General features: G+C 41.9%; 1 protein-coding gene across 2 annotated transcripts in view; it reads left to right on the top strand.

Annotated features, from left to right (window-relative positions):
• The window catches only part of LOC142184632 (transmembrane 9 superfamily member 2-like), a 30,373-nt gene extending 3,643 nt beyond the window's left edge, over positions 1-26,730 (top strand). The window contains exons 2-17 of one of the 2 annotated variants that reach the window (XM_075259636.1): positions 1,234-1,301; positions 2,264-2,357; positions 3,037-3,158; positions 3,601-3,730; positions 9,030-9,157; positions 9,338-9,440; positions 10,538-10,617; positions 11,522-11,630; positions 12,431-12,563; positions 13,396-13,515; positions 16,165-16,222; positions 16,349-16,508; positions 17,701-17,852; positions 19,453-19,564; positions 22,298-22,469; positions 26,350-26,730. In XM_075259636.1, the coding sequence (XP_075115737.1) occupies positions 1,234-1,301; positions 2,264-2,357; positions 3,037-3,158; positions 3,601-3,730; positions 9,030-9,157; positions 9,338-9,440; positions 10,538-10,617; positions 11,522-11,630; positions 12,431-12,563; positions 13,396-13,515; positions 16,165-16,222; positions 16,349-16,508; positions 17,701-17,852; positions 19,453-19,564; positions 22,298-22,469; positions 26,350-26,417 (1,809 nt within the window). In that variant the 3' untranslated portion in view covers positions 26,418-26,730. Of the gene's footprint in view, positions 1-1,233; positions 1,302-2,263; positions 2,358-3,036; positions 3,159-3,600; positions 3,731-9,029; positions 9,158-9,337; positions 9,441-10,537; positions 10,618-11,521; positions 11,631-12,430; positions 12,564-13,395; positions 13,516-16,164; positions 16,223-16,348; positions 16,513-17,700; positions 17,853-19,452; positions 19,565-22,297; positions 22,470-26,349 lie in introns of both variants that reach the window. The other variant, XM_075259637.1, reaches the window with a different exon arrangement.
• The last annotated feature ends 482 nt before the right edge of the window (positions 26,731-27,212 follow it).

The raw sequence follows: 27,212 nt of genomic DNA, 5'->3' as shown, positions 1-27,212 counted from the left end.
AGATATAGCAGAGGTAACCTGTTCTACTACCTATTCATAGGTCATCAGTATGTAATCTGTGGCATCTGATACCCACACGTTGCACAGATCTGCTCTAACAGCCTCCGGGTGCTGGAAGCTGCTAGTAGATCCCAACAGATCACATCCCGATGGTCATCAGTAAGAAAACTTGATTTGAGGCTGGAAAATCCTTTTCATAATTCTGGCGCACCTTAGAAAGTCCAGGGCGCCTGAACTGAAATCTAGGCTAGACAATGACCGCCATAGACTTCAGGTATTACTCATGCCAGCTTAGTGTTCTAATTATAGTAAATGGGATGACCTGAGACTTTCCTGCCCTGCCTAGATTCCTACCTGTTGTGCATCTAAGACAGGGGTAGGGAACCTTTGGCTCTCCAGCTGCTGTGAAACTACAACTCCCAGCATGCTCCATTCACTTCCATGGGAGTTCCCAGAACAGCAGAGCCAGTATGCATGCTGGGAGTTGTAGTTTTGCAACAGCTGGAGAGCCGTACGTTCCCTACCCCTGATCTAAGATGTGCCACTACTACTCCAGTTTTTTGGCATGGCATTGATGGTAAATTTTCCCCAGTATACGGAGTCCCTGTTTCCAGTACATCACATGCGAGGATGTTGGCACCAGAACAACCTTCAAGGTGTTGGTCAGAGACGTTTCATTGATCAAAGTTGGCAATCGTGACCACTAATGCACCATGTTGCATTACATAATAATAACCAAGTGGACCTGTATATACATATGAAATACAAATTTGTATGGGAGTTTGGTCTTCCTAGAGGGTGGTCTTCACTCTGCACATCCTCTAACAGTCAGAGCAGAGAAATGCAAGTAGTCTGTCTCTGTGCTGGACTGGCCTATGCATGTTACATGGATGACCAGCAGATAGGTAATATTCATCATATACAGTGGCCATAGCATAGTAAATATCTGTTTAGCCTGAAATTGCTACAAAGAATGGCGGCGGTGGACCAGGTACCCTTCTTCCTGTTTTGTGTAATTTCAGTAATCTATATGTGATATCAAGTTTAGCTGCAAGGGTAATGTCTGACCAGGAGTTCATTTCTGAAGTGTCCTTACAATGGGTCGTCTTCAGCATGTGTGCGTTTTAGAACAGGATGTGATCAACTTGTTTTTTGAGATATATATATATATATATATATATATATATATATATATATATATATTTATTATTTTTTATTTTTTTCCCCTTTTAGTCTCAGATTGAGCTCTTTGTCAACCGACTGGACTCTGTGGAATCTGTTCTACCATATGAGTATGATGCGTAAGTAGACTTCATTATCTTCTGTGTCTTTTGCATTTTGTCACATTAAGCTGCTTTCACACGGAGTTAACACTCCACTCATTCAGACACGTAAACACGTTCGGAGTGAGCGCAGTAAAACAGAATCCCATTGAGTTCAATGTGTAGCGTGCGTAAGACCGAACCCATTGAACTCAATGGGATTCTGTTTTACTGCGCTCACTCCGAACGTGTTTACGTGTCGGAATGAGCGGAGTGTTAACTCCGTGTGAAAGCAACCTTACAATAACTTTATCAGTATGGGGTTAGCACTGAAGCCTTGCAGCGCTGGAGTCCTAGGTTCGAATCCAGCCAAGGACAAGGTGTTTGCGCTCCCTGTCTTTGTGTTGGTTTCCTCTCGGTACTACATAATATTGTATTGTATAAAATTATACTGTTCATGTAGGTACACGTCACTTTTATACACATGTATGTGACTCATTCGCATAAGTTTTTATATTAATAAACTAAGCAGTTTGTTGCTGGGAATCCTATTTATATGCATGATGGGCACGGTAAGAGAGTGCGGCGGGTCCTCTGTAAAGTGCGGCCAAATATGATGCCGCTATATAAGTAAGTCAAATAAAAAAGGGATTAATAAAGTGATTTCCTCCTACTTATCCCCTATCTACAAGGTAGGGAATGAATGATGAATGTCCCCCTGCTCGGATCCCACCATTTAGAAAAACAGGAGCCCACAAGCATGAATGGAACAGTAGTGTGCACTCATGTCTTATAGAGCAGAGGTAGTGGAGTCTAGTGTTCCTTTTACACAGCAGACTTGGGGGTCCCGTGTTGGTAATTAGTGGGCTCTCAGTGCTCGGTCCCCCAGTGGTCTGATACGTATCGGCAGTCCTGTGGATAGCTGAGAGAGGGGTCTAAGAGTTTTCGAATACACTACATTTTCAGACCTACCACAGACTCACTGATTCTTTTTACTGCAGCTTTAACTTTTGCAAAGAAGAACATGAAAGGCATCCTTCAGAAAATCTTGGCCAAGTGCTTTTTGGAGAAAGAATTGCATCGTCCCCATACAAGGTTTGTATTATGTTGCAAAGTAAAATACTACATTTTATAACATTGGTCACACCTAGTGATGGATCCTTAAAGGGGTTGGCCAGGTAAAACTTTGAAAGTTTAAATCTGCTGGGGGCAGTGAGGGGAAAAAAAAATACTCATCTGTCCCTGTAGCTCCGGTGTCATCCCATGCCTTCTGGTTCGTCTGCTCTCCCGGGTCTCTACTGGTTTTATTCTAAAGCCGGTGATTGACCGCAGTGGTCATGTGACTATCTAGACCAGGGGTAGGGAACGTACGGCTCTCCAGCTGTTGCAAAACTACAACTCCCAGCATGCATACTGGCTCTGCTGTTCTTGGAACTCCCATGGAAGTGAATGGAGCATGCTGGGAGTTGTAGTTGCACAGCAGCTGGAGAGCCGAAGGTTCCCTATCCCTGATCTAGACCAATCAGCAGCTTCAGCACATACCGGAAGACACCCTCAGCTTAGACAAACTTTAAAAGGGTTGTCCATTTTTGCCTGGACAACCCCTTTAACAAATATGGTAAGAGGAAAGATCCTCTGTTGTGTGTAAAAAAACAAAAAACAAAACAAAACAAAAAAAACAGACAAGTTTGTCATCTATGTTGTCTCTGTGAGAAGAATGTAATTGAAATTGTTGCTGATTTGTAAATCTAACTTGGAAATATTGTCATTCCAGTTTTCATTTAACAAGAACGAAACCTGCAAAAAAGTTTGCCAAAAGGAATACGATCCTAAATCTAAGGACAGTGGCCTTGATTTCATTAAAAAAGGAATCCAGCTTAACTATCAGCATCACTGGTAAGTTCAGATATTAGTATATTCCTTCTGCTTGTAGGCTAAAGCTTACCAGCGTATCCTCTGCACTGCAAAAGCTTACTTACTAATATGTACACGGTCATGTAGGAAAGAATGGGTCACTTAAGTAATTCTGTGCTAAGTAGTTGTACTCTTAGATTTCAAGATAAGCCCTCCAAATACAAGTAACATTTCAGTCTTCATCAGACACCGGATGCGCGGGCCAGAAATGCAGCAGCTTGATGCGAAGTATAAGAAAGATTACTTGCTATATGGTTGATTCCAATCACATAGCGCATAATCTCTTTTACTTGGCATCCAATGTATAAAAAGTAGTAAATTAAGTGATAAATTGTGTTTTATCCACCTACACAGTTGTTGCTGTTTGTCATTGTTTTATATCGTAACACTAAACTCATTGTCTTGTTCTCTGTTACTTTAATAGGATTATTGATAACATGCCAGTGACCTGGTGTTATGATGTTGAGGATGGCCAGAAATATTGCAGCCCAGGTTTTCCAATAGGATGTACAGTCACCTCAGATGGGAGAGTGAAAGATGCCTGTGTGATCAATGTAAGATATACCAACCGTTATTTATGTACATGGGAGAGGGTCTTTTTTTTTTTTTTTTTTTTTTATGTTGATACATCCAAATGACACATAACACACCAAGTAAATCATATATGTAAATCCTCACTATCTGATGGTAGGCTTGGTGATAATACAGAGATAAATGATAATCTGTCACATGTTCAGTTTGTAGGAAACGGTTTCTACTATGCCAAAAAAAGCCTTACTTAAAAAGTATAAAAATATTCAAGCTGAGTATTTGAAGTTAGTATTGAATAGTAAGATCCACTTTAATCATTAAGAAGAGGAAAATAAAAAAAATAAATATATAATATCCTATTAATATTATAAATGTGAAAGTTTGTGAGTTTGTGGGTTTGTTTGTTTGGATGTTTGTTCCTCAATCACGGAAAAACCGCTCCACCGATTTGGCTGAAATTTTCCACAAACATAGTTAATACACCTGATTAAACAATAGGCTACTTTTCGTCACAATAGCGCACATACGTTTGTGCCAGGACCCCCACAAAACCCAAACTCACACCACTATCTCTGCAATCTCACACACTTTGGACCATAGCAAGCCACAAAATTCATATTGCCCTCTGCAGCCTCGCCCCTAACCCCACACAATCTCATATACATATACTTTACCACTTTGCCCCTCACCTTAACGATACTCCAGGAGGCGCTGTTTAACGCTCCGGAGCAGCCATGTTTGCCGACCCCCTCCGCTCTGACAATCCGCGACACCGCCCACCCATGTCAATACCCCTAGGCGCTCTAATAAATGCAAAAAAAAAGTTTAAAAAATATAAAAAAAATAAATAAAAAGGATTAAAAATTCAAATCACCCCCCTTTCCCTAGAACACATATAAAAGTAGTAGAGATGAGCGAACACTAAAATGTTCGAGGTTCGAAATTCGATTCGAACAGCCGCTCACTGTTCGAGTGTTCGAATGGGTTTCGAACCCCATTATAGTCTATGGGGAACATATACTCGTTAAGGGGGAAACCCAAATTCGTGTCTGGAGGGTCACCAAGTCCACTATGACACCCCAGGAAATGATACCAACACCCTGGAATGACACTGGGACAGCAGGGGAAGCATGTCTGGGGGCATAAAAGTCACTTTATTTCATGGAAATCCCTGTCAGTTTGCGATTTTCGCAAGCTAACTTTTCCCCATAGAAATGCATTGGCCAGTGCTGATTGGCCAGAGTACGGAACTCGACCAATCAGCGCTGGCTCTGCTGGAGGAGGCGGAGTCTAAGATCGCTCCACACCAGTCTCCATTCAGGTCCGACCTTAGACTCCGCCTCCTCCGGCAGAGCCAGCGCTGATTGGCCGAAGGCTGGCCAATGCATTCCTATGCGAATGCAGAGACTTAGCAGTGCTGAGTCAGTTTTGCTCAACTACACATCTGATGCACACTCGGCACTGCTACATCAGATGTAGCAATCTGATGTAGCAGAGCCGAGGGTGCACTAGAACCCCTGTGCAAACTCAGTTCACGCTAATAGAATGCATTGGCCAGCGCTGATTGGCCAATGCATTCTATTAGCCCGATGAAGTAGAGCTGAATGTGTGTGCTAAGCACACTCATTCAGCACTGCTTCATCACGCCAATACAATGCATTAGCCAGTGCTGATTGGCCAGAGTACGGAATTCGGCCAATCAGCGCTGGCTCTGCTGGAGGAGGCGGAGTCTAAGGTCGGACCTGAATGGAGACTGGTGTGGAGCGATCTTAGACTCCGCCTCCTCCAGCAGAGCCAGCGCTGATTGGCCGAATTCCGTACTCTGGCCAATCAGCGCTGGCCAATGCATCCCTATGGGAAAAAGTTTATCTCACAAAAATCACAATTACACACCCGATAGAGCCCCAAAAAGTTATTTTTAATAACATTCCCCCCTAAATAAAGGTTATCCCTAGCTATCCCTGCCTGTACAGCTATCCCTGTCTCATAGTCACAAAGTTCACATTCTCATATGACCCGGATTTGAAATCCACTATTCGTCTAAAATGGAGGTCACCTGATTTCGGCAGCCAATGACTTTTTCCAATTTTTTTCAATGCCCCCGGTGTCGTAGTTCCTGTCCCACCTCCCCTGCGCTGTTATTGGTGCAAAAAAGGCGCCAGGGAAGGTGGGAGGGGAATCGAATTTTGGCGCACTTTACCACGCGGTATTCGATTCGAACATAGCGAACACCCTGATATCCGATCGAACATGTGTTCGATAGAACACTGTTCGCTCATCTCTAAAAAGTAGTTAAAAACTGTGAAACACATACATGTTAGGTATCCCCACGTCCGAAATTGCCCGCTCTACAAAGCTACACAAATATTTTTCCTGTTCGGTAAACGCCGTAGCGGGAAAAATGGTCAAAAGTGCCAAACCGCCATTTTTTCACTGTTTTGATTCTGATAAAAATTTGAATAAAAAGTGATCAAAGCAATAACATTTCCTGAAAATGGTAAGAAAGTCGCAGAAATGCATTTTTTCTTCAAATCCACCCCATTCTGAATTTTTTCCCTGCTTCCCAGTACATTATATAGAATAAATAATGGTGGCATCACGAAGAAAAATTTGTCCCAGGAAAAAATAAGACCTCATATGGCTCTGGGAGCGGAGAAATAAAAACGTTATGGGGTTTAGAAGGAGGGGAGTCAAAAACGAAAATCAAAAAATACCATCGGCGGGAAAGGGTTAACTTCAAATACTTCTGTCCCAAAGTCACTATGTACAGTTTCTCACAACACCGTATATATAGCAGCTCAAATACAAATTAAATTCAACACACAAGTCTCATGTATTCTCTGAATTACAGCAAAAACAAGATACACAGTTACATTTTATATCCCATCCCTTATACACAGTACATAAACCTTACCCGCACCTGTATATACCCACTGCTACAATCACCGCAGACGAAGTCGCGGGTACCAGCTAGTAATATATATAAATACAAAAATCCCCCCCCCCACAACAGGCAGCCGTTTCAGTCTGGTTGGACCTCGTCAGCGCAGCGTAGAGAGAACTGACTTGGTAGAAGTGAGAGGCTGAGAGACCAGATTATGTATAGGTCTCCACACACCTAATAGGTGGTCTCTCCTTAAGGAGTGACATTATCCCCATAATCTGGTCTCTCACTTCTACCAAGTCAGTTCTCTTTACGCTGCGCTGACGAGGTCCAACCAGACCGAAACAGCCGTCTGTAGCTGAGAAACTGACTTTGTAAAAATCCTACATTATGCAGTAAAGGCTTCTGGGAAAGTCGGGCATGATGTTCAGGGTGCTTCCTATAGAGGGCAGCATAACAGAGGCACTGTCTCCCTGTTTACATCTTGGGAGACAGTTTGCAGGGGCAGTAAATAAGCTGAGTAGAGGTCAGTGGTCAGTAGTGATTGTTGAGTAAGAGGGGTTTTATCTACAGATGTGTCATCTTCTCTTGTAATCCTGTCTGTGTTGTAAATGAGATGATTGCTGTAAAGAAACCTCCTACAGGATTGCCTGGTGTCTATTATTAGGCTTGGTATTTAGTAAATGCAAACAGGAATATTAACATAAAAATAGGTTATTTTCTAGTGACTTGTTCCCTTTAAGTTCTGTGACCTGAATGCATAAGTTCTGGCATTGGCCCTGCATAGAATTACTCGGCTCCTCATTGTATTACTCATCTTAGAATTCATATTTTAAGCATTCAGATTTCTTGATCCATGCATTACATGTACAGAGAGTCTCCTCTTCTGCATGTAGCATAAATGTGCCCAGACCGGTTATCGCAACTCCAACTCCTCCCTCCTTCACTGCAGGAAGAAGATCCACCCTGCCAAGAAGAGGCTGGATTGCTTCATCCTGCTTAAGGTGTCAAGGTTTCACATCATGAAATCCTGCCCTTTGCCCACCCGTGCTGTAATAATACCCTTATTCCATTTGTGTTATCATTTTCTGCAGATTAAAGAGGTTGAACGTCTTGTAAAAAGTTTATTCGTGTTTAGGCAATGCTGTACAATGACAAATAATGCTATAACTGTGCTGGGAGCAGTGTCTGTGGTCAGTCGGAGGATCAGAACAATAGACCAGGTAGACCACTAACATAGCCGACAGATCATATTGATTATAATCGGGTCTGCTGTCTTCAGTTTAAAGACACAGAGCTGTTAGTGCAGGACTTTCATCTGATTTCAGGCGGACATTGTGACTATGGAGACTCTGGCACAAATGGCGCTGTAGCCTGTCCTTGCCGCCACTGCTTCCAGAAATGTGCAATGGCCCCCATAGCTGGGATTTCTTTATATTGCTACAGGAGAAAGGTGATGTATACACAAACGTGTGATAACCACCACTATAGTTAATGGCCTCAGCAGGTAACGGTACAGGGCCACCAATGATGGTGATCCATGTATATGCACCTCTAGTAACTCAAAATATAGCTTAAACCGACTTTGGAACAACATTAGTTAAAAAGACTGCCCCCCCCCCACAATTCGATTAATATGAGAACCTTCACTATATGAGCATCCATGGGTCCAATTCCTGAGCCCCCCGGCAAACACCCAATTTTTCTTGAGAAAGTTCCTTCTTCTTGTGCAGTGACCATAACAGCTGCATGTCATGCTACATGTACAAGTAAACGTCCGTCCATACTACATATGCTGCCTTTTGTTCTTGCCCGTGACATCATGTGTCCTGATAGAGCAAACCAAAAGGAGTTGTTAGCACTAGACATCCCCTCAAGATCTTAGGGTGCATTCACACTGAGTAAACGCTAGCTTATTTTGTAGAGTAAAATTACACTTGTAAATTTTGCTATCCCATTGACTTCAATGATATTTTTTTACAAGTGTAAAAATACGCCTGTAAAAAATACGCCTGTAAAATGTCATTGAAGTCAATGGGATAGCAAAATTTACAAGTGTAATTTTACTCTACAAAATAAGCTAGCGTTTACTCAGTGTGAATGCACCCTTAGACTGAACTCGCCATGCACTGACATTATGATCTTAGAGCATTTTACCTTAGATTGCATTTATATAAGATTAGAGAATGTTTCTTGCTCTAGGTTATTTATTACTGACCTTCTACATGTCAGCTTTACAAGCTTATATTGAGTCTTCTATATCAAACTATAAAAAAAGGAGAGTTGTCCCTAACATTACACAGAGAAAAATCTGAAAGTATTCTATTCTGTATTGTGCACTGTATACTAGCAAGGACACTGGCAGTATGGTATGGTATGGTACTCTTAATACAAGATAAGAAAGCATTAGTATTTCTCCTCTTTTTTTACTATTTCAGAATGAATTTAACAAGAAAGATACATTTTACCTGTTCAATCACGTCGATATAATTATCACATACCATAGCGGCAGAGAAGAAAACTGGGATGGTGCTCGACTGGTTACAGCAAGACTTGAACCAAAAAGGTAGTTGTTTTGGTTTCGCCACTTTGTTTTAGTTGTTCAATCTCAATCTATTATTTATTATTATTATTATTATTATTATTATTATTATTATTATTATTATTATTACTTGTGCATCTTTTTGCAGTGTGTTTTTTTTTTTTTTTTTAATTTTTTTTTTTAATAAATTGTATAATTTTATAGTTTGAAACACTCCGGTGATAAATGTGAAGGCCCTCCAATGGAGATTCCAAAGGAACTCACAAGCAAACTGAATGTGATTTACTCGTACTCCGTGCTGTTTCAGGTAGGTCTTTCACATTCTTATGGGGTTGTTTCTATTCAGCTCTTGAAAATGAAAGCCATAGAGCACAGACAAGGCGGCTGTTTTATACATCGGTCCCGTACTATGGTCTGTTGGCTTCAGGTTCACTGTAGTTATAAAGAGGTAAAGGTTCCTTAATGATGGGGCACATCTCAGAAAGCAAGCGTCAAGAACCGAAATCTCAACGAAAGGTGTAATGGAACACTCTGTCACGGTCTGGATGCTGAAGAAGCATCCCAACCTAATTGTCCAGTGGTATTGAGCGTTACACCAAATGTATATTAATAGAACAGCAGGCAACAAAATAACATTTCTCAGAGTCCTACGTCAGACATGTATGCTGTTCGGAGTCTCAGCGCTATAGTAATGTAGTAAAGCTGCCTTGGGAAGCCATGTTCCCTTATTGGTGAGATTCTGAATATCATACGTGTCTGATGACGGTCCCTGACTGAAATGTCATCTTTTTGGCTCCTTTTCATTTAATAAAATACATTTCAAGCATTGGGTAAACAAGGTGTGTGGAGTTCATTAACATTATTAGAAACTGAAAGCGGTTCCAGCACAGAGCTGGGTTACATTCATAGTGTTACTTGTGCCAGAGAACTGTCGAGACCTTTGCTTGTCTTGGCTTTGGTCTCCACTATTATTCCTATGCAGATTAGGGGGAAGTGCTTTGGCTGGGACTCTAAACAATGAATTACATGGAGATGGAGCTCCAAAGTCGGATAACAGAAGTATATCTGTAAACTTCAGACTCGCCTTTACAAAGTCCCGGGATTAGGTTTATAGCACATTTAGTGCTGTCACTCCCTTTAAAGCAGACACTGTGGAGAATACCTCCATTTTTATACATCATTGAATGATCATGTAATAAGTTAGCGAATGAGTTTTCTGAAATGGGCAACTTATTTAGGGGTGCAATTGACTGTATGTGCGTGCGTGTATATATATATATATATATATATATGTGTGTGTGTGTGTGTGTGTGTATGTATATATATATATATATATATATATATATATATATATATATATATATATATATATATATATATTTATTTATTTATTTTTTCCTTTAGGAAAACAATACGATTAAATGGGCATCTCGCTGGGATTACATCTTGGAATCCATGCCGCACACAAACATCCAGTGGTTCAGGTAAGAAGACTATTTCTCCGTTCTGTGCTCTGTAGAAGTCTCCCAGGTTTGTAAATATCTTGTGTCTGTAGAGATTTAACTGAACTGAATCTTTGTGGGTATTTTCTAAAACGTTATCACTTCTTCCGAGTGTTTCTTATATATGTTACATGACTCTTTCTGAACAGTAACCAGTTTTTTTTCCTGTCGTTGACTGTATAACACTGAACCACTGTGGATTTTTTTGCAAAGTGTTCAAAAACTAAGCTAGAAATCTACTAATCTATAATTTCCAAGCAAGTAGAATTGCATAAACCTCCATGTAGGCATGCAGATTGAGAAAACGTATATTTCATATATAGTAAATGAAAGGGATTTTCTCCTCTCCACAAAGTAATATAATCAGGATCTTCCACCACCTTATGATCAACTTTCACTGATCCTGTGTAAAAAGAGGCTATAGTTCTGATTCAGTGCTGTGGCCCCTCTGTTCCAGTGAATGGGGCCACCAGTTCCCTGCATAGCTGGGCCACCGCTGTGAAGAACAGTTTTGTGGCCCCTTCATTTCCAGGACCCCTACCAATAATAAATTCATGGTGTAGCCTAGCGATTCGCCATCACTTTATGGGATGTGATTACCCTGTAGTGTCATACACCATTATCATGCAATGTTACGACACTTTGTACTATATTAGTACTATGTTTTCTTGTACTCTGTCTCAATGGAGTGAAGGCCACGCCATACGTTTCTGTATGACTGCCAACAATGGCACTGTACTGTACTAGCTGTCTCTGCCAGAACTATAGAAATGAATGGAATAGCATAAAGACTCCCATTCTTGTGATTGGTGGATCCATCTCCAATCTACAACATATCCCCTGTCCCGTATTTTATTTATCCTCTGTGTTTTCTTTTGTCCTCCAGTATCATGAACTCGCTGGTAATTGTCCTCTTCCTCTCTGGTATGGTGGCCATGATCATGTTGCGGACACTTCACAAGGATATTGCCAGATATAACCAGATAGATTCTTCCGTGAGTATCCCGTGTTCTGCTTGTTTTGTGTCACTGTTTATATCCATAGTTGCTTGGTATCTCTTGTCACATACAATGTTTTAATGAGAAAATATGGGGCGTCAGCTTACATGACGTCCAAAGTTTATTTAACCTGTTATAGTAGGGGTTGGCAATTCCCTGGCACTGCAACTTGCCCCTCTATACCCTGATCGACCTTCCCCATCAGCTCGCAGACACCGATGCCATCCATAACTTAGTGGCAGAGGTTGAAATATTTGACCATACAAGTCACTGTCTGCACTAGTTTTCTGAATGCAGTGTGTTACTATAGAGGAGGCAGCTGTCACCCATAGGGATCCATGTTAAAAAGACAAACATGGGCTTCTGTGTAACTGAATGCTGCAGTATGTAATAATGCAATATCCTGTGCTATTCTAGAACGTTAAAAATGTGGAGGAATTAGTGGAGACTGCCAAAGAGAGTCCAATATACACACATTTCATGTATTCACTGGCAGCTTTCCCAACACGTTACATGCAAAGGGACTATGCTGTATGAGAATAGCAAGGACTGTGCAAGTTGTAGCTGTGACTTATGCGAGAAGCTGTTTAGGTGAACGACGTTGTCCCATGCCGCCATACATAGTGGCCCTTTCCATTTACACCCTATGCCTAGGGTTGCCTTAGGGTCTTGGTTAGTTATTGCTGGTACTTCTCATTTTGTCACAAATCCTATTAATATGTAGTTCTAGACCTGTATCACTTATCTGTATAGTTCATTGTGTCTTAACAAAATGTGCCATGATCTCATTTTGACAGGAAGATGCCCAGGAGGAATTTGGCTGGAAGTTGGTACATGGTGATATATTTAGACCACCTAAGAAGGGAATGCTGCTGTCTGTATTTCTGGGCCAAGGAACCCAGATATTCATTATGACCTTTATTACATTGTGTAAGTATGGTTCCTCCATTGGATGGTGTGTACCAGTGGTAGTTACATGACCTCTTACTATGGAAATGTCCAGCCAGCTTCTGGATGCAAGGCATTTGTTTGCATTCCTTACACACTTATGTCCTTGCTAGTGTGAACACAACCCAAGACCAATTATTTCATCGGCCGGATTGTGTTTTAACAGTTAGCAAACCCACATTTTAACATTCCCTTTAATCTTAAAGGGAACCTGTTGAATGGAAAATGCTGTTTACTTTGCCATAGCATGTTTTAGAGAGGTCAGTAGAGCTTATAGTAGAACCTGTCAATTATATATACCGTGCTTTCTCTATACAGTATGTAGAAGTCAAGGAGGCGGTCCTATCAGTGTTTGACAACTATCTCTATATGCACAGCCATGGAGAGAAGTTGGCAGTGACTAATAGGAACGCCGCCTTGGCTTCTCTGCATAGAAAGACAGAGATTTCAAGGGATAAATCCTAAATTCCACTGAATATTCTTCCTCTAAATTGTATATCCATTTGCTAATCTCCTTTTACTCCACAATTTGTCACCTGCAGATTGGGTGACATTTTTCATGTCCGGTTTCCTGAAGGCCGAGGTCACAAGTTGTGGAATAAAAACATAAATTGATGGTTTGTGTTGGTGTTAACAAACCAATTCTGAAAAATAAGGAGCCCTGCCGTCTCTACGTCCCATCCTTCAGTGATATTTGCCTGTTTGGCAGCAATGTCTTAATGCTAGTTTAGGGTATTAATATGTATGGACTGTCTTTTTATGATCATTTCACAGTAATAATCATACGTATCCTTTTTTTTTTTTTTCACCCAAGTCCTGGCTTGTCTTGGATTTCTGTCGCCTGCTAACAGAGGAGCATTGATGACCTGTGCTGTTGTGTTGTGGGTCTTGTTGGGAACTCCTGCTGGTTATGTGTCTGCCCGGATGTATAAGAGTAAGTAACATAATATGACTAAAGAACGTTGGAAGGTCTGTAAAGGGTTACTTGGGGCACTAAACCACCCATAGATCCTCATAGACCAGTGGTTTATTGCTCCAAATCGACCTGATGGTTCCCTATAAAGTATGCCATGGACATCATAAAGTACAACGTATTTCTGGCTATAAATATAATTTTGCATATTTCTAGATCTCCCATATTTGAGTGTGCCAACAGGAAAATGGACAAATGAAGGCAAAAAAAATTCTGTCCTGTAATAAGTCAGGAAGCTTGACATACTCAGTCTTATCCAAGTCTAGATGCCATCATGGGATACGCTTCAATGCTATTCCTCACGTCTCCTGCAGCGGTGAAGGGTACTCCTCATTTATGACGACAAATTCTTCCTCATAAAGGAGGCGTAGTCTCTGCGGGGCTCGGTGCCCTGTACTGAAATCTATGCTAGGTCACAGCTGGCATAGATCCCAGGCATTGTTTAATTCTGGTGGAGTTGGCAGCCCTGTCAACATTGTGTTTCTCATAGTGCACCTTTTTTTTTTTTTTTTTTTTTTTATGCCATTCTTGCCATTTTCCTGAAAGTTGCAAAAAGCCTGACACGTTTTCATACCTGACATAATAAATCTCCTCCAATTAGTTAAAACAAAATCCCCCTGGTGCCCCTTTAACCCCATCCCGACATCCGCCATAATAGTACGGCAATGCCGGGAAGGACTTCCCGCAGAACCTGTGTGCGCACCATGCCCTGCAAATACGGCTGACATTGCCCTGTAACACCCGTGGTTGGAACCAGGTCCGACTGCCGACATCTCAGGGGTTTCGGTCCCGATCGGCACCCCCCACGACTGTTTCGGGGGGTTCTGGTATTGGTAATGGGCAGCCCGAGGTCTGATCAGTGACCCCGGGTCTGCCCCATCACTTCCCCCTCCACATACCTGGCTGATCCTGCCAAAATGGAAGCTGTCAGCCTGGTGCGTCTACACAGGCTGACAGCTTCCTGTACGCTGCAATACACGTGTATTGCAGCATACATGTAGTTAAGCAGTGAAGCAGCAGATCACTGCTTCAATCCCCCATGGGGGACAGAAATAAAAAGTTATGGGGGCCACACGGTGGCTCAGTGGTTAGCACTGCAGCCTTGCAGCGCTGGAGTCCTGGTGTTCAAATCCCGCCAAGGGCAAAAAAAACCCCATCTGCAAGGAGTTTGTATGTTCTCCCCGTGTTTGCATGGATTTCCATCCCATATTCCAAAAAAGACATACTGATAGGGAAAAATGTACATTGTGAGCTCTGTGTGGGCTCACAATCTACATTTAAAAAAAAAAAAAAAAGTTATAAAAAAGTTTAAATAAGTTTAAAATAAATTAGAAATAAATAAAGCCCCAAAAATCCCATTTCCCATTTACAATGTTTTATTATGTAAAATAAAGAAAAATGGAAAAAAACATTACATATTTGGTATCACTTCGGGGTTACTAATGCTCACTACATCACTTGATAAATTCTTTGAGGGGTGCAGTTTTCACAATGGGGTCACTTCCTAGAGGTTTCCACTGTTTTGACACCTCAAGGGCTTTGTAAATGCGACATGTTTCCTGAAACTGATCACAGCCAGATCTGCCCTCTAAAAGCTCCTTGGCGCGCCTTCCCTTCTACACCTCGCTGTACGTCCATATATTAGTTTACACCCACAAGTGGGGTATTGTGGTAGTCGGGAGAACTTGCCTAACAAATTGTGGGGGGCATTTTCTCCTTTAACCCCTTGTGAATGTGCAAATTCTAGGGCTAAACGAAAATATTAGTAAAATAAAATCAAATGTGTAAATTTCACCTCCATTTTGTATTAATTCCTGTTAAGCACTTATAGGGTTGAAATACTTGGTATATGTTGCTTTGGCTTATTTAAGGGGTGCGGTTTTGAAAATGGGGTGATTTATGGGGGGTTTCAATACAAGGGTCTTTCAAAACCCCTTCATACCTGGATTAATCCCTTAAAAAATGGGTTTTGGAAATTTCTTGAAAATTTTGAATATTGTTGTTTCACTTTTAAACCTTATAATGTCCGTAAAAAAAAAAATGGGTGACTAAAGTTTGATGCCGACATAAAGCAGAGATCTGGGACATGAGATTTATGATATAATTTTGGCGGTCTGACTATCTGTATGTAATGCACATCATGTCAAACTTTATAAAATGCATATTTTTCAAAATTTCCACCAAATTTCCTATTTTTTTCATAATTAAACATAAAACATATCAACCAAAATTTACCACTAACATGAAGTACAATGTGTTACGAAAAAACAGTCTCAAAATCACCTTGGTAAGTTAAAGCGTTCCAAAGTTATTGCCACGTAAAGTGACACATGTCAGTTTTGAAAAATTGAGCTTGGTCAGGAAGTCAAAAAGTGCCATCGGCGGGAAGGGGTTAAAGGATCCCCACTAAAGTCGTCATTTTCAGTTATTGGGTAGGAACGTGATGACTGTATCCTCAGCACGGCATCTGAGAGAATGGTTAGAACTACTTTCCATTAGAAATTACTTCTAGAGAACATATTCCTTTTAGGCACCCGCATATGTACACTATATATGTGATAAGAATTCTGAAAATCCAGCTGCTTCATTATGGTAAATGATATTTTTCAGCATTTGGTGGCGAGAGATGGAAATCCAATGTGCTGCTGACGGCCCTTTTGTGTCCTGGGTAAGTTGTTTCCATGATTTAGTATAACATTGGGATATTGTGTATCTGCTATAGTGATTATCATTTGAAGGATAGTATTTGTACATGCAGTGGATGGTTTGACGGTTTTCTTTTTTTTATTTACAGGATTATTTTTGCTGATTTCTTTGTCATGAATGTCATATTATGGGCAAAGGGTTCTTCAGCTGCAATTCCATTTGGGACGCTGGTGGCCGTCCTAGCTATGTGGTTCGGCATCTCTGTCCCTCTAACATTCCTTGGAGCGTATTTTGGATTTAAAGAGCGAGTAAGTTTTACAGTTTACCATTACCAGTTGCAATTATTTATTTATTTTGTAACCCTCGGTCTGCACGGTGACTCGTAGCAAACCAGCTCACTACCCACAACTATGGATTATGGAGTTCCAGAAAGCTATTACATGGAGAAATGTTTGCAGCTATAATCATAACTCATGGTTTTAAAGGGATTCAATCATTAAAACTGCATTTTTCTCGCTAACCTGTAGGAATAGCCTTTAAGAAAGGCTATGCTTCTCCTACCTTTAGATGTCTTCTCCGCGCTGCCGTTCTGTAGATATCCCGGTTTCATCTGTATGCAAATGAGTTTTCTTGCAGCACCGCAGACCCCCCCAGTGCTGTTTGCTGTGAAAAAACTCTTCCTCTCCTTCCCCTGGAACGCCCTCTCCACGACGTATTCTTCAGATGGCTTCTTCTGGCTTTAAATGGGACGCATGCGCAGTCAGTTCTGCCATGCCTGCGACCATTTTCTTGTGGCCGCTTACACAGTACACTCATGTAAGCGGCCCAAGAAAATGGCTACAGGCACGCGCAGTCTGCTCTACTCAGTGGCAGAGCAGACTGCGCATGTGTCCCATTTAAAGCCAGAAGAAGCCATCCAAAGAAGAGGGTGTTCCAGAGGAATAAGAGGTTGACTCTGGAGTTTTACCGCAGAACTGGTGACGCTCCCAGTGCTGTTTGAGCGCAGGGGTCTGCACCCAGTTCTGCAAGAACTCTTTTGCATAGCGAAGAAAACCGGGATATCTACAGAACGGCGCTGCGGAAAAGGCTTCTAAAGGTAGGAGAAGAATAGCCTATCTTAAGGCTATTCCTACGTGTTAGCGAGAGAAAAAAAATTTGTTTTAATGATAGATGTATGGTTGTACCGTATTACATGACATAATAGCAGTCCATATTCTTCTGAAGGGTTCATATAGTGGCGTTTTTATTTATTTGATTTTGATACCACTTCCTTCCTCTTGCTTTCCATCTGTGATTTGGACTCTAGATCCCATTGTTCCTTTGTTGATGGCATGCAAGTATTCCTTCTAATAACCTATAAAATTTCCACTTCATACATACGATCGCAGTTTTCTAAGTAAATACTGGTAGAATTATCAATATAACAATGTGGTAGTGAATATGGTAGATGGTAACTACTTTTAGTCCATAGGCCTGATTTTTATTCTCCCCTTTTCTTAGGCAGTAGAACATCCTGTTCGGACCAATCAGATTCCTCGGCAGATCCCCACGCAGTCCTTTTTTACCAAACCATTCCCAGGTATTATCATGGGAGGCATTTTACCATTCGGATGTATTTTTATCCAGCTGTTTTTCATTCTCAACAGCATTTGGTAAGTGTTTCGTCTTTTAAAACTTGTTATTGGAATCAGATTTGTTGGTTTCTTCAATGTTAGATGTCTGAGAACCGATGGTAACACTTTACCTTAGATAACTGCAGGAGTTTATATAACTGTAACTGGCAAACGGGTTTTACCAGCATGAGACATGATGGCATATTAATAGGATGTGCCATCACTATATGATTATTGGGGTCTGACTTCTTGGATCTTAGATCCTGAGAGTGAAGGAGACTCATATCTGAGTTAGTGCTGAGTAGAGATGAGCGAGTACTGTTCGAAACGGCATTCGAATGAATGGAGCCGGCCGGCACGCAGACGGGGTTGGTGTCCTGCCGCTTAACCCCCTGCATGCCGGCTGCGTCCATTCATTCCTATGGGTGCGTGCTATTCGAAACTGCCGTTTCGAACAGTACTCGCTCATCTCTAGTGCCGAGTCCTCATCATTCTTTATCCCAGTATATAGATGCACTCTTGCTGTCCACTCTGTAGGGAGCCGCAGCACAGCTTTGAAGTCAATGGGGCTTTGCAGCAGTCCCTTGCACGGTAGTAGAGGTAGGCTTACCGATTTGTTCCAAGCCGGATTCCACATGAATATTCCAAATTGTTTGATTTCACTTCTTTTCTAATGACAGCAGAGATTTGTCTAAACTTGGCCACTGCAAATGTGCATTTTAATAAATGTTTCCTCAGAGGCCTCTCCTTTTTGGACCTCCTCAAGTTGTTCAGCTCTCTCCTGTTGACGTCATGTGCCTGAGGTCACCACTGAGGCCTGTGATTGGGCTCCAGTGGTCACATGGGTACGTCACATGGGAAACCCTGGATGATGTTATTGTGGCGGCTGAGAGCACTCCAAGGAGGCCATTTTTTTTGCTCCTGGTCCTCCACCTATTATGCACTGGGGTCTGACCAGAGCCAAGACTATAATTGACTTCTGGGTTGTACCAAACTTGTTTGAAACAATTCAGGTCAAACCCCGCACCATCATAAAGTAATAGCATATCCTAGTCTTGTGCCATCACATTACATAATAGGAATACCCCTTAAATTGGCCCCCTCCATACCTTGGCTTAAGTAACAGTTTCATCACTGGCCTTTATGGGCGTTACGGACCTGCAGACAGCGTTCAGTAACCGCACAATACAGCCACCTATGTATAATAAACATCCACTCATGCATATCTAATCGGTAATATACTATGTGTAATACAGCATAGCTGTGAAAAATACTAGGATCATTCATCGGTCGGCCCCACAATCCCTCATTCACATAGTTGGGCACAGCGGGATGCCTGCACATATCAGTGGAGTGATCCGCTCATGCAGCTTGCTTGTATTCCAGCCAGCTATTGTTTCTGTAGCTATTTAGTGCCAACTGGATTAATGAAGATTTCTTATTTCAAGCATCCTATAGTATAAAATGTTATGTCTGTGTCGTTTCCTGTATTTCATACTGCAATATTCAGTGTAGCTGCATTATCTAGACCTGCCCTGCTCTCTGTCTGCTTCACATCATGTTAGGAATATGAGCATCATGGATTGTTCTGTGTCAGACGTGCTTATGTCTATTTCACGGGGTCTATTTTGTTTTGTAGGTCTCATCAAATGTACTATATGTTCGGTTTCCTGTTTCTGGTATTCATAATTCTCCTGATCACTTGTTCAGAGGCTACTATCTTGCTTTGTTACTTCCATCTATGTGCAGAGGTACTTATACACTTAGTGCTCATTCACATATTTGTTTTTGTTTAGTTTGTTTTTTTTTTGTTGCAAGCTTTATGGTTAATGAATCTCGCTGCACCAAGTCAAACCAGGCGGCATGAAGTGACCTGAATATAAAGTTCATAGGCACTTTTCCATGATTCCTGTGCACTCCTGAAACTTTTTGTCTGAACCTCATCATTGCTGAGCACTTTGTGCAGTTTTGATTTGCTATTGAGGCTCTGAACTGTCAGGAGGGCGGAGTCGTAAATAGTATATCTGATACCAAAACTAACTGCACTGATTACTCAGGAATGGTGGGGGCTTTAGAAAAAAAACCTCCAACCGTGCTGAAATGAGTGACGTGGCACCTAATCAGGGATAGAAAGAATTGGAGTTGGTGGTGGCAAAAACCTATTTAAGGCTAAGGCCCGACATTGCGACGTTGCAAAAACGCAGCTTTTTTTTTTTTTTTTGTTGCGATTTTTAGAGCCATAGCCAAGAAAGGCTACAGAAAGAAAGGGAAACCTATAATAATTTCTTATTCTGCTACCTTTTTCTCAATCCACTTCTGACTTTGGCTCGAGCCGCAACAAAATCTGCAACAAAAAAAATCTGCGTTAACACAACGTTGGGCCTCAGCCTAAAGGGGTTTCCTCAAAGGACAATTCTAACCTATTCATATGGTAGGTGATGAATATCTGATATCTGAGACCATCCTTGACCATGCCTCCTGTCATTCCAATCCGTCTATGGGGCTGGTGGAAAGAAACAGACTGAATACTTGCTCATCGGTATCAAAAATGCATTTGGGGCTGAAAAAACTCTGAGACGGGGAACCTGTCACATGAAGGCAGCATGTTATAGAGCAGGAGGAGCGGAGCAGACTGCTACATGTTGGAAAAAATTCAGTATTTGTCCTTTTATCTATTAGTGTTTGCTCTTTTTATGTTGAGAAGTCAAGGAGGTGGCCCTATATCATGGACAGCTATCTCTACATGGTCAGTCACTGAGGGGTACGGAGATGCTCCTTTCAACATAAGAACAGGAACTTTAATAAATGACAAAATATACTAAAACTTTCCCCCTAAAACTATCCATCAATCTGCTCGCCCCCTCCTGCTCTAGAACGTACTGCCAGCAGATCGGACTGCGTTTTACATGGAACAGGGTTTCGCTTTTGTTTTAGATGACTGGGATGTGTGTCTGTGTGGTTGTTCTTTGTTGAGCACAAAAGTGTGGTATGTCCTACAAAAATAATGTTCATGTAATGTAAATGGGTCTACTTTTATATAATATTGACTCTCTAAATGGATAGACGTCCATTTTTTGCATTTTTAATACTGATCTATTAAGCGGATGATCAGAGTGTGATAAAGTAGTAGCCTGGTCGTTTTAAGGGTCTATTCACACGGAGGAAAATGGTGAGGAAATTCAGTGCTGAAAAAAGCGCCTCCTATTGACTTCAATGGGTTCTCCTTTTTCTCTGTGTGAATGGACCCTAAGTCTACAAACCACCACTGGGACCTATCATGAGAATAGGGCTTCCATTCCGTCATCGAAATGGAGGTTGAGTTTGGCCATGTGCGCTACCTCCCCTACTACTAGGGGCAGCCTATCACTTTACTGTAGTAGTTGTGTAGATTTTATATGGGGCACCTGCACATACAAGACCAAGCCCTACAAACTTAGAAATGGCAAATGTTTGTAAGGTGCTTTTCTCACCGAGCGGAGAGTGTTTTGTAGTTTGGGAGTTAGTGGCTGCCATACAGGCGCTCCTTCCCAACACCCATATAATGTCCCATAGCTGTCCTCCCACCACACGCTGTAACGTCAGATATCCGGCCCCGGCATTGTTCACCATCCAAGACCCAGAGTATACTGATCAGTGACAGGAGAGGTGATCAAACATAAAGAAAGTGTTACTTATATCTCCCGGGCTCCTGCACAACTCCTTACTAAACCTTCGGCCTGCCTCTAAGAAGGGGTAAGTAACACAAGTGTTCATTTTCCCACCCCATGGCCTCCGATCATTGCTGCTGGCCCTACTTACCGATCCTGCACTCCCCTCACGCTCCTGTACGTCTTTGCTTTCATTTTAGCCTTGTGATATGAGAAGGCCGCGTGGCCGGGAGCGGGGATTAGTAAGTAAATAGGGCCCGTTACCTGCTGGAGTATTCTAGCACGTAATGGTCTAGAAAAAAACCCAATTGGGTCCCCTCAGGAGCTTTGGACCCCCGGTACTTGTCCGGGTACGCCGGGTGCTGCCCCTGACCTTGAGTATATTTTTGACATGTGGAGTCCCCAGAGGAAGTCCATGTAAACACGGGGAACACATGCAAACGTCGGTCACATGGTTTTGTTTTTATTCTCCGGTTACAGCTCTTTTTTATTTCCTTCCACTTGGAGGTCACGTATGCCACCTGCCGTCTCGTGGCTCCCTGGCGGCTGAGTGATCTAGTTTCGTCTCTAGATTTATGTTCCCAGTATAGTGAGCACTAGGTATGTCTGGTGATGTTTTTCTGGCTTAGGAATATACTGTTATCATTACTGCCATGTTTACTACTTCCTTTTTTGGTACATGTATGAGATTTCGGTTCCTGACCCTATGGCTTTGTAATATTAAACAGTACATCGGTAGCTTTTGTGTTGACCAGAACAGACTTATTTTTCTCGAACCTGTGAAAGCACACAACACTTGTCCGTGGTAACTCCTGTTTTTTTTCCATTTGCTTGCAGGATTACCATTGGTGGTGGCGGTCCTTCCTAACAAGCGGATTCACCGCTGTTTACCTCTTCATCTACGCCGTTCATTATTTCTTCTCTAAGCTTCAAATCACAGGAACTGCCAGCACCATTTTGTACTTTGGGTACACGATGATCATGGTTTTAATTTTTTTCCTGTTTACAGGTAAGTAGCAATTATACAGAAAATTCCTAGAACTGTTTGTCTTATTTCAGAGCTCCAGGTCATCAATTCAGTCAGAAATGATTAACCTTTTCACCACTTTTTGCAGAGTTTCATGATGCAGATGGTACACACAGGGGTTTCTGCAATAGTGGTTTGTGACATTTTAAGAAGTTTTCCAAGAGGTTATGTCCTATTGATGACTTATTTATCTAGGATAAGTCATCAATGTCAGATTGTTTGGCGGTCCAACATCTGACAGCATGTCTTTTCACAGCACCCCATATGTTTTATAGTGGCTTTGCTTTGTATTACAGTTCAGTCTCATGAGATTGAGCTGCTGAAAGGCCATATATTATTATTATTATTATTATTATTAATAATATATATATATATATATATATATATATATATATATATATATATATATATATATATATATCAATGGCATGTCTTTAGGATAGACCATAAGTGTTTAGATATTTGGGGCCTGGCAGCCACTCTGCTTACTTTCCAGGGAGTTTTTGTACTGTAGTGCTGTCACATAGACACTATAGTGTTCCTAAAACTGCCGCTACACATTGATTGCAGGGCTGTTTTAATGTATTGGTGAGCCCTGTGCAAACTTTTTGAAAGTGGGGGGCCCCCCATACCCCCTCATAACTTGTTTTTCCATGCCACCACTCAATCACCAATGTTAAATTAAAATAAATAAATAAATACCTCACCGAACCGCACTATTGTTGACCCGCAGGCTCCCAATTGTAATGTTCGCAGCTCGGCGCTCATTGCGCTTCCCTGCCGCAGATATCAGCAGCTGAAGGCTGAATAATGGAGCATGGAGCTAATGGCTCTGTGCTCCACTATAGTATTCAATCACTGCCTGCCACCCGGAAGAGCGGGACATCAACCAAAATGTGGGACTGTCCCGCTCGATCAGGGGTGGCTGAGGGGGCGCCCTGCATCCATAGGCTCTGGTGTGGCTGCACTGTTGCTCCTATGGTTAAAGTGGCCCTTGGATGGGAAATAAGCAGTGTAGTTCCTAGCATGTAAGCATTATGGGGATATATATTGACCACTTGACCTGTGAACCTCCTAAAGCAGGTTATCTAGAAGGTGGCACTGTGCAGGAAAAGAATATAATGCAAGGACTTGTTCATTAGTTGGACACTTGTTGGGAGATGAATGGGGACATTTGTGACATTGTAAAAGAGAACCTGTTTTTGTCAACAAAGTGACCAATCACAGCGCAGCATTTAATACCTTTTTTGTGGGCAAATGAAAGCCGCCCCATGACTGGTTACTATAGGCAGCCAATGGGAAAAGTGGATTCTCTCATACACTCCATAAGCTGTATATAATATAGGTGAAGTCTTTGGGTGCAGGAGGTGTTTTATACGATGTTCTTTTCATGCCGGTCTGTCATAGCCGACAATGGGAAGATCTTCCCACCCCTCCATCATCCGCTCTGTTTATACAGCAGAGTGTTTATCTAAAAGCCGGCGGCACGCTGGTTAAATTGCTGCAGTTGCTGTGACTACTGGTTCTTATTTAGAAGCACAGTAAATATTTGCATACGAAGCCAATTTTGTCTTTGTAGACGCCTGTAAAAAAAAAAAAAAAATAATAAAAAATTTCTGCCTGTCTTGTGGAGTAGAAGAACGCCACTTCATGGGAAAAATGGAAATGAATGAATTCCAATCTGCTGGGAGAATGCAGCGGAGCAGTTGTCTGCAAGTGTGTGTGTGTGTGTGTGTGTGTGTGTGTGTGTTTTCACTTGCCTAATGTATATTTAGACAGATCCAACCTTAAGCTCTGCTAATTTACTGCGCGTTCTGCCAGAGTTTCTTAGTGAGTGGGAAACATTTACACAATTTCCTTTTTATCGCTGTGGATTTGAGTCGACGGCTGCATTTGCAGGTTTTTACTGAAATGTTGCACTTGAAGAAATTTTCCTTTTTTTAGTTTTTATGATTCTTTTGTTGGGTATATGTTTCAACACTTGTGGTGACAGTGGAAGAATGGCGTTCTCAACATTACAATGAAACTGGTTAAGCGGCGTTCACACTGTCCCAGGGTGTCCGTGGTAAACCCCAGGGAAACCGGACAGTGGTCGGCTTTGAAACCCATTCACTTGAATGGGTTTTCAAAGGTGACCGCCCGTGCGCATTTTCAGCCTCTCCGCCTGGTGTCCATTTTTTTTTTTTTTTTGACAGCGGACACAAGTCCTCCATGTAGGATTTTGTGTCCGTGGAAAAAAACGGACACCAGGTGGAGAGGCTGAAAATGCGCACGGGTGGTCACCTTTAAACACCCATTTAAATGAATGAGTTTTAAAGCCGACCGCTCGCAAGCCGTCTGCTGTCCGGTTTCCCGGGGTTTATCACGGACACCCTGGGGCAGACAGCAGCGGCAGTGTGAATGCTGCTTTAGTAACATAGCAAAAAAAATTTAAAAAAAATCAAAAATTTAGTAAAAGTACAAACCAGTAGCTGAATCCGTCTGCTATAATGTAGCCATATCAGGCCACTGGCACAAAGTCTATCTGAAATTTTAGAAGACATGCAAGCCCCATTTTTTTTGACTAGCGATATCTGTTTTAGACCCACTTCACATCTGCACATGGGAGTTCGCTTGGGGACTACCCGGACGGAAACCTGATCCGCATAAAAAAACGGGGTTATTTAAAGGGGCTCTATCAGCAAAATCATGCTGATAGAGCCCCACATATGTGTGAATAGCCTTTAAATGGCTATTCAGGCACCATAAATGTTATATTAAACTACCCCTCCGTTTTAAAATAAAACCCTAAAAAAGAATGTGCTCTACTTACCCATCGTGCACACTGGGCGGGCATTCAGGGTGCGCCGTCTTCTTCTTCCACGCCTCCTCTTCCTCAGATGTCCTCCGGTCCCGTCCTCCTCCAGCGCTTGCAAACTGACACGGATATAAAAAAATGGCCTCGTAGTAGAAGCCGCAGGCGCCCAGGCCATTTTTTTTATATCCGTGTCAGTTCGCGAGCACCGGAGGAGGACGGGACCGGAGGAAGAAGAGGCGTGGATGAAGAAGACACACCCTGAATGCCCGCCCAGCGTGCATGATCCGTAAGTAATCACAATTTATTTTTTTTTTATTTTTTAAACTGGGGGGGGGGGGTAGTTTAATATAACTTTAGCGGTGCCTGAATGGCCTTTTTAAAGGCTACTCACACATATGTGGGGCTCTAGCAGCATGATTTTGCTGATAGAGCCCCTTTAAGGAAACCCACAGATCCCATAGACTATAATGGAGTCCGTGTGGTTCAATTAACTCAAAAGTATATGAGAATAGTGCAGGACTTTGCATTATACAGGGATTAAAGGATGTGTGTACTTGTGCAATTTATTTGTATTGCTTCAACATTAAAAACAAAGTTTTTTTCAAATAGATTTGGTTCAAAATATGTCTTTGTCCACAGACCCATTGCAAGCGGATGTTAATGTTACTCTATGTTTGCAGACCCCTAAACATACTTAGGGGGCATTCACCTTTGCGCCCTGTGTCCGGTGTGCGCATTCCGACGGGTTTCTGTCTTCCGCCCCGGTGAAACTGGACAGGGGACAGAAACTCTGTGGTCAGCTTTAAAACCCATTCACTTGAATGAGTTTGTAAAGGTGTCCACCTGCAGCCTGTCCGTGGGGAAACCATTTATTGTAGCCGGACACAGTGTCGGACGTGCAGGACTTTGTTTCCTTTATTTTTGGGTACATACAGATAGTAGCGCAGGGGTAAACGGAAGAGCATAAAACCTCACCCTGTGATCTGACCATGGAGACCTTGTCTTTACATTGTACATTCACTTTAGTGACTTTGTATAACATAAATGTATTTCTTCCCTCTGTAGGTACCATCGGTTTCTTTGCATGCTACTGGTTTGTCAGGAAGATCTACAGTGTGGTAAAGGTGGATTAATCCAGGCTTGCACTGAATATGGAGCAGATCCATCAGAAGATGCTTCAGTTTTAAAGACTTGGAATAGCAGCGTATTGCGGATGGCACAATTAGAGATTTGCTTAGTCGAGCACTTTGGGAGACTGTTTACTACATTCCGTCATGCGCTCTCCATCATCATCTTCATCAATAGGGTTTTTTTTTTCGTCTTTTTAATCACCATTTTTTGTAAATACACAAGAGTGAGCCACAGATTGGCGGTGACGGATTCATTCAGCAATGACTGGGTGTGTTTATTTTGTCCATAACTGGTAATAAAAGTTGTGGCCGACCATGATGTTGTTTGATATCCCACAATGCTTTTAAGGCGATATATAATTTCTGCTATTGTGCCTTCCAGACATTATTATACGTCCAAGGTTTATTTGTATAGAGTTTCATTATGTTCTCCATATGTACTGAGAGTTCTGGGAAAAGTTTTTGTTTTTTTATTTAATCTGTTCATTTTAATATTCTTTTTTTTTTTAACCCATTCTAGCAAGTCTGCACTAGCTGCTCAGCGTTTCACTGTTTGTTTGTCCTTCTATTGCAGGGGTAGGGAACCTTCGGCTCTCCAGCTGCTGTGAAACTACAACTCCCATCATGCTCCATTCACTTCCATGGGAGTTCCAAGAAGAACAGGGTAAGTATGCATGCTGGGAATTGTAGTTTTGCAACAGCTGGAGAGGCGTACGTTCCCTACCCCTGCTCTATTGTATCAGTCAGGAAACGTTTTACCTTGTATATATATACACTAAGAGAAGTGATGCTTTCAAG

Source organism: Leptodactylus fuscus, chromosome 11 (assembly GCF_031893055.1).
Source record: "Leptodactylus fuscus isolate aLepFus1 chromosome 11, aLepFus1.hap2, whole genome shotgun sequence".
NCBI classification, from domain to species: domain Eukaryota; kingdom Metazoa; phylum Chordata; class Amphibia; order Anura; family Leptodactylidae; genus Leptodactylus; species Leptodactylus fuscus.
This window is presented reverse-complemented; position numbering and strand designations above follow the sequence as displayed.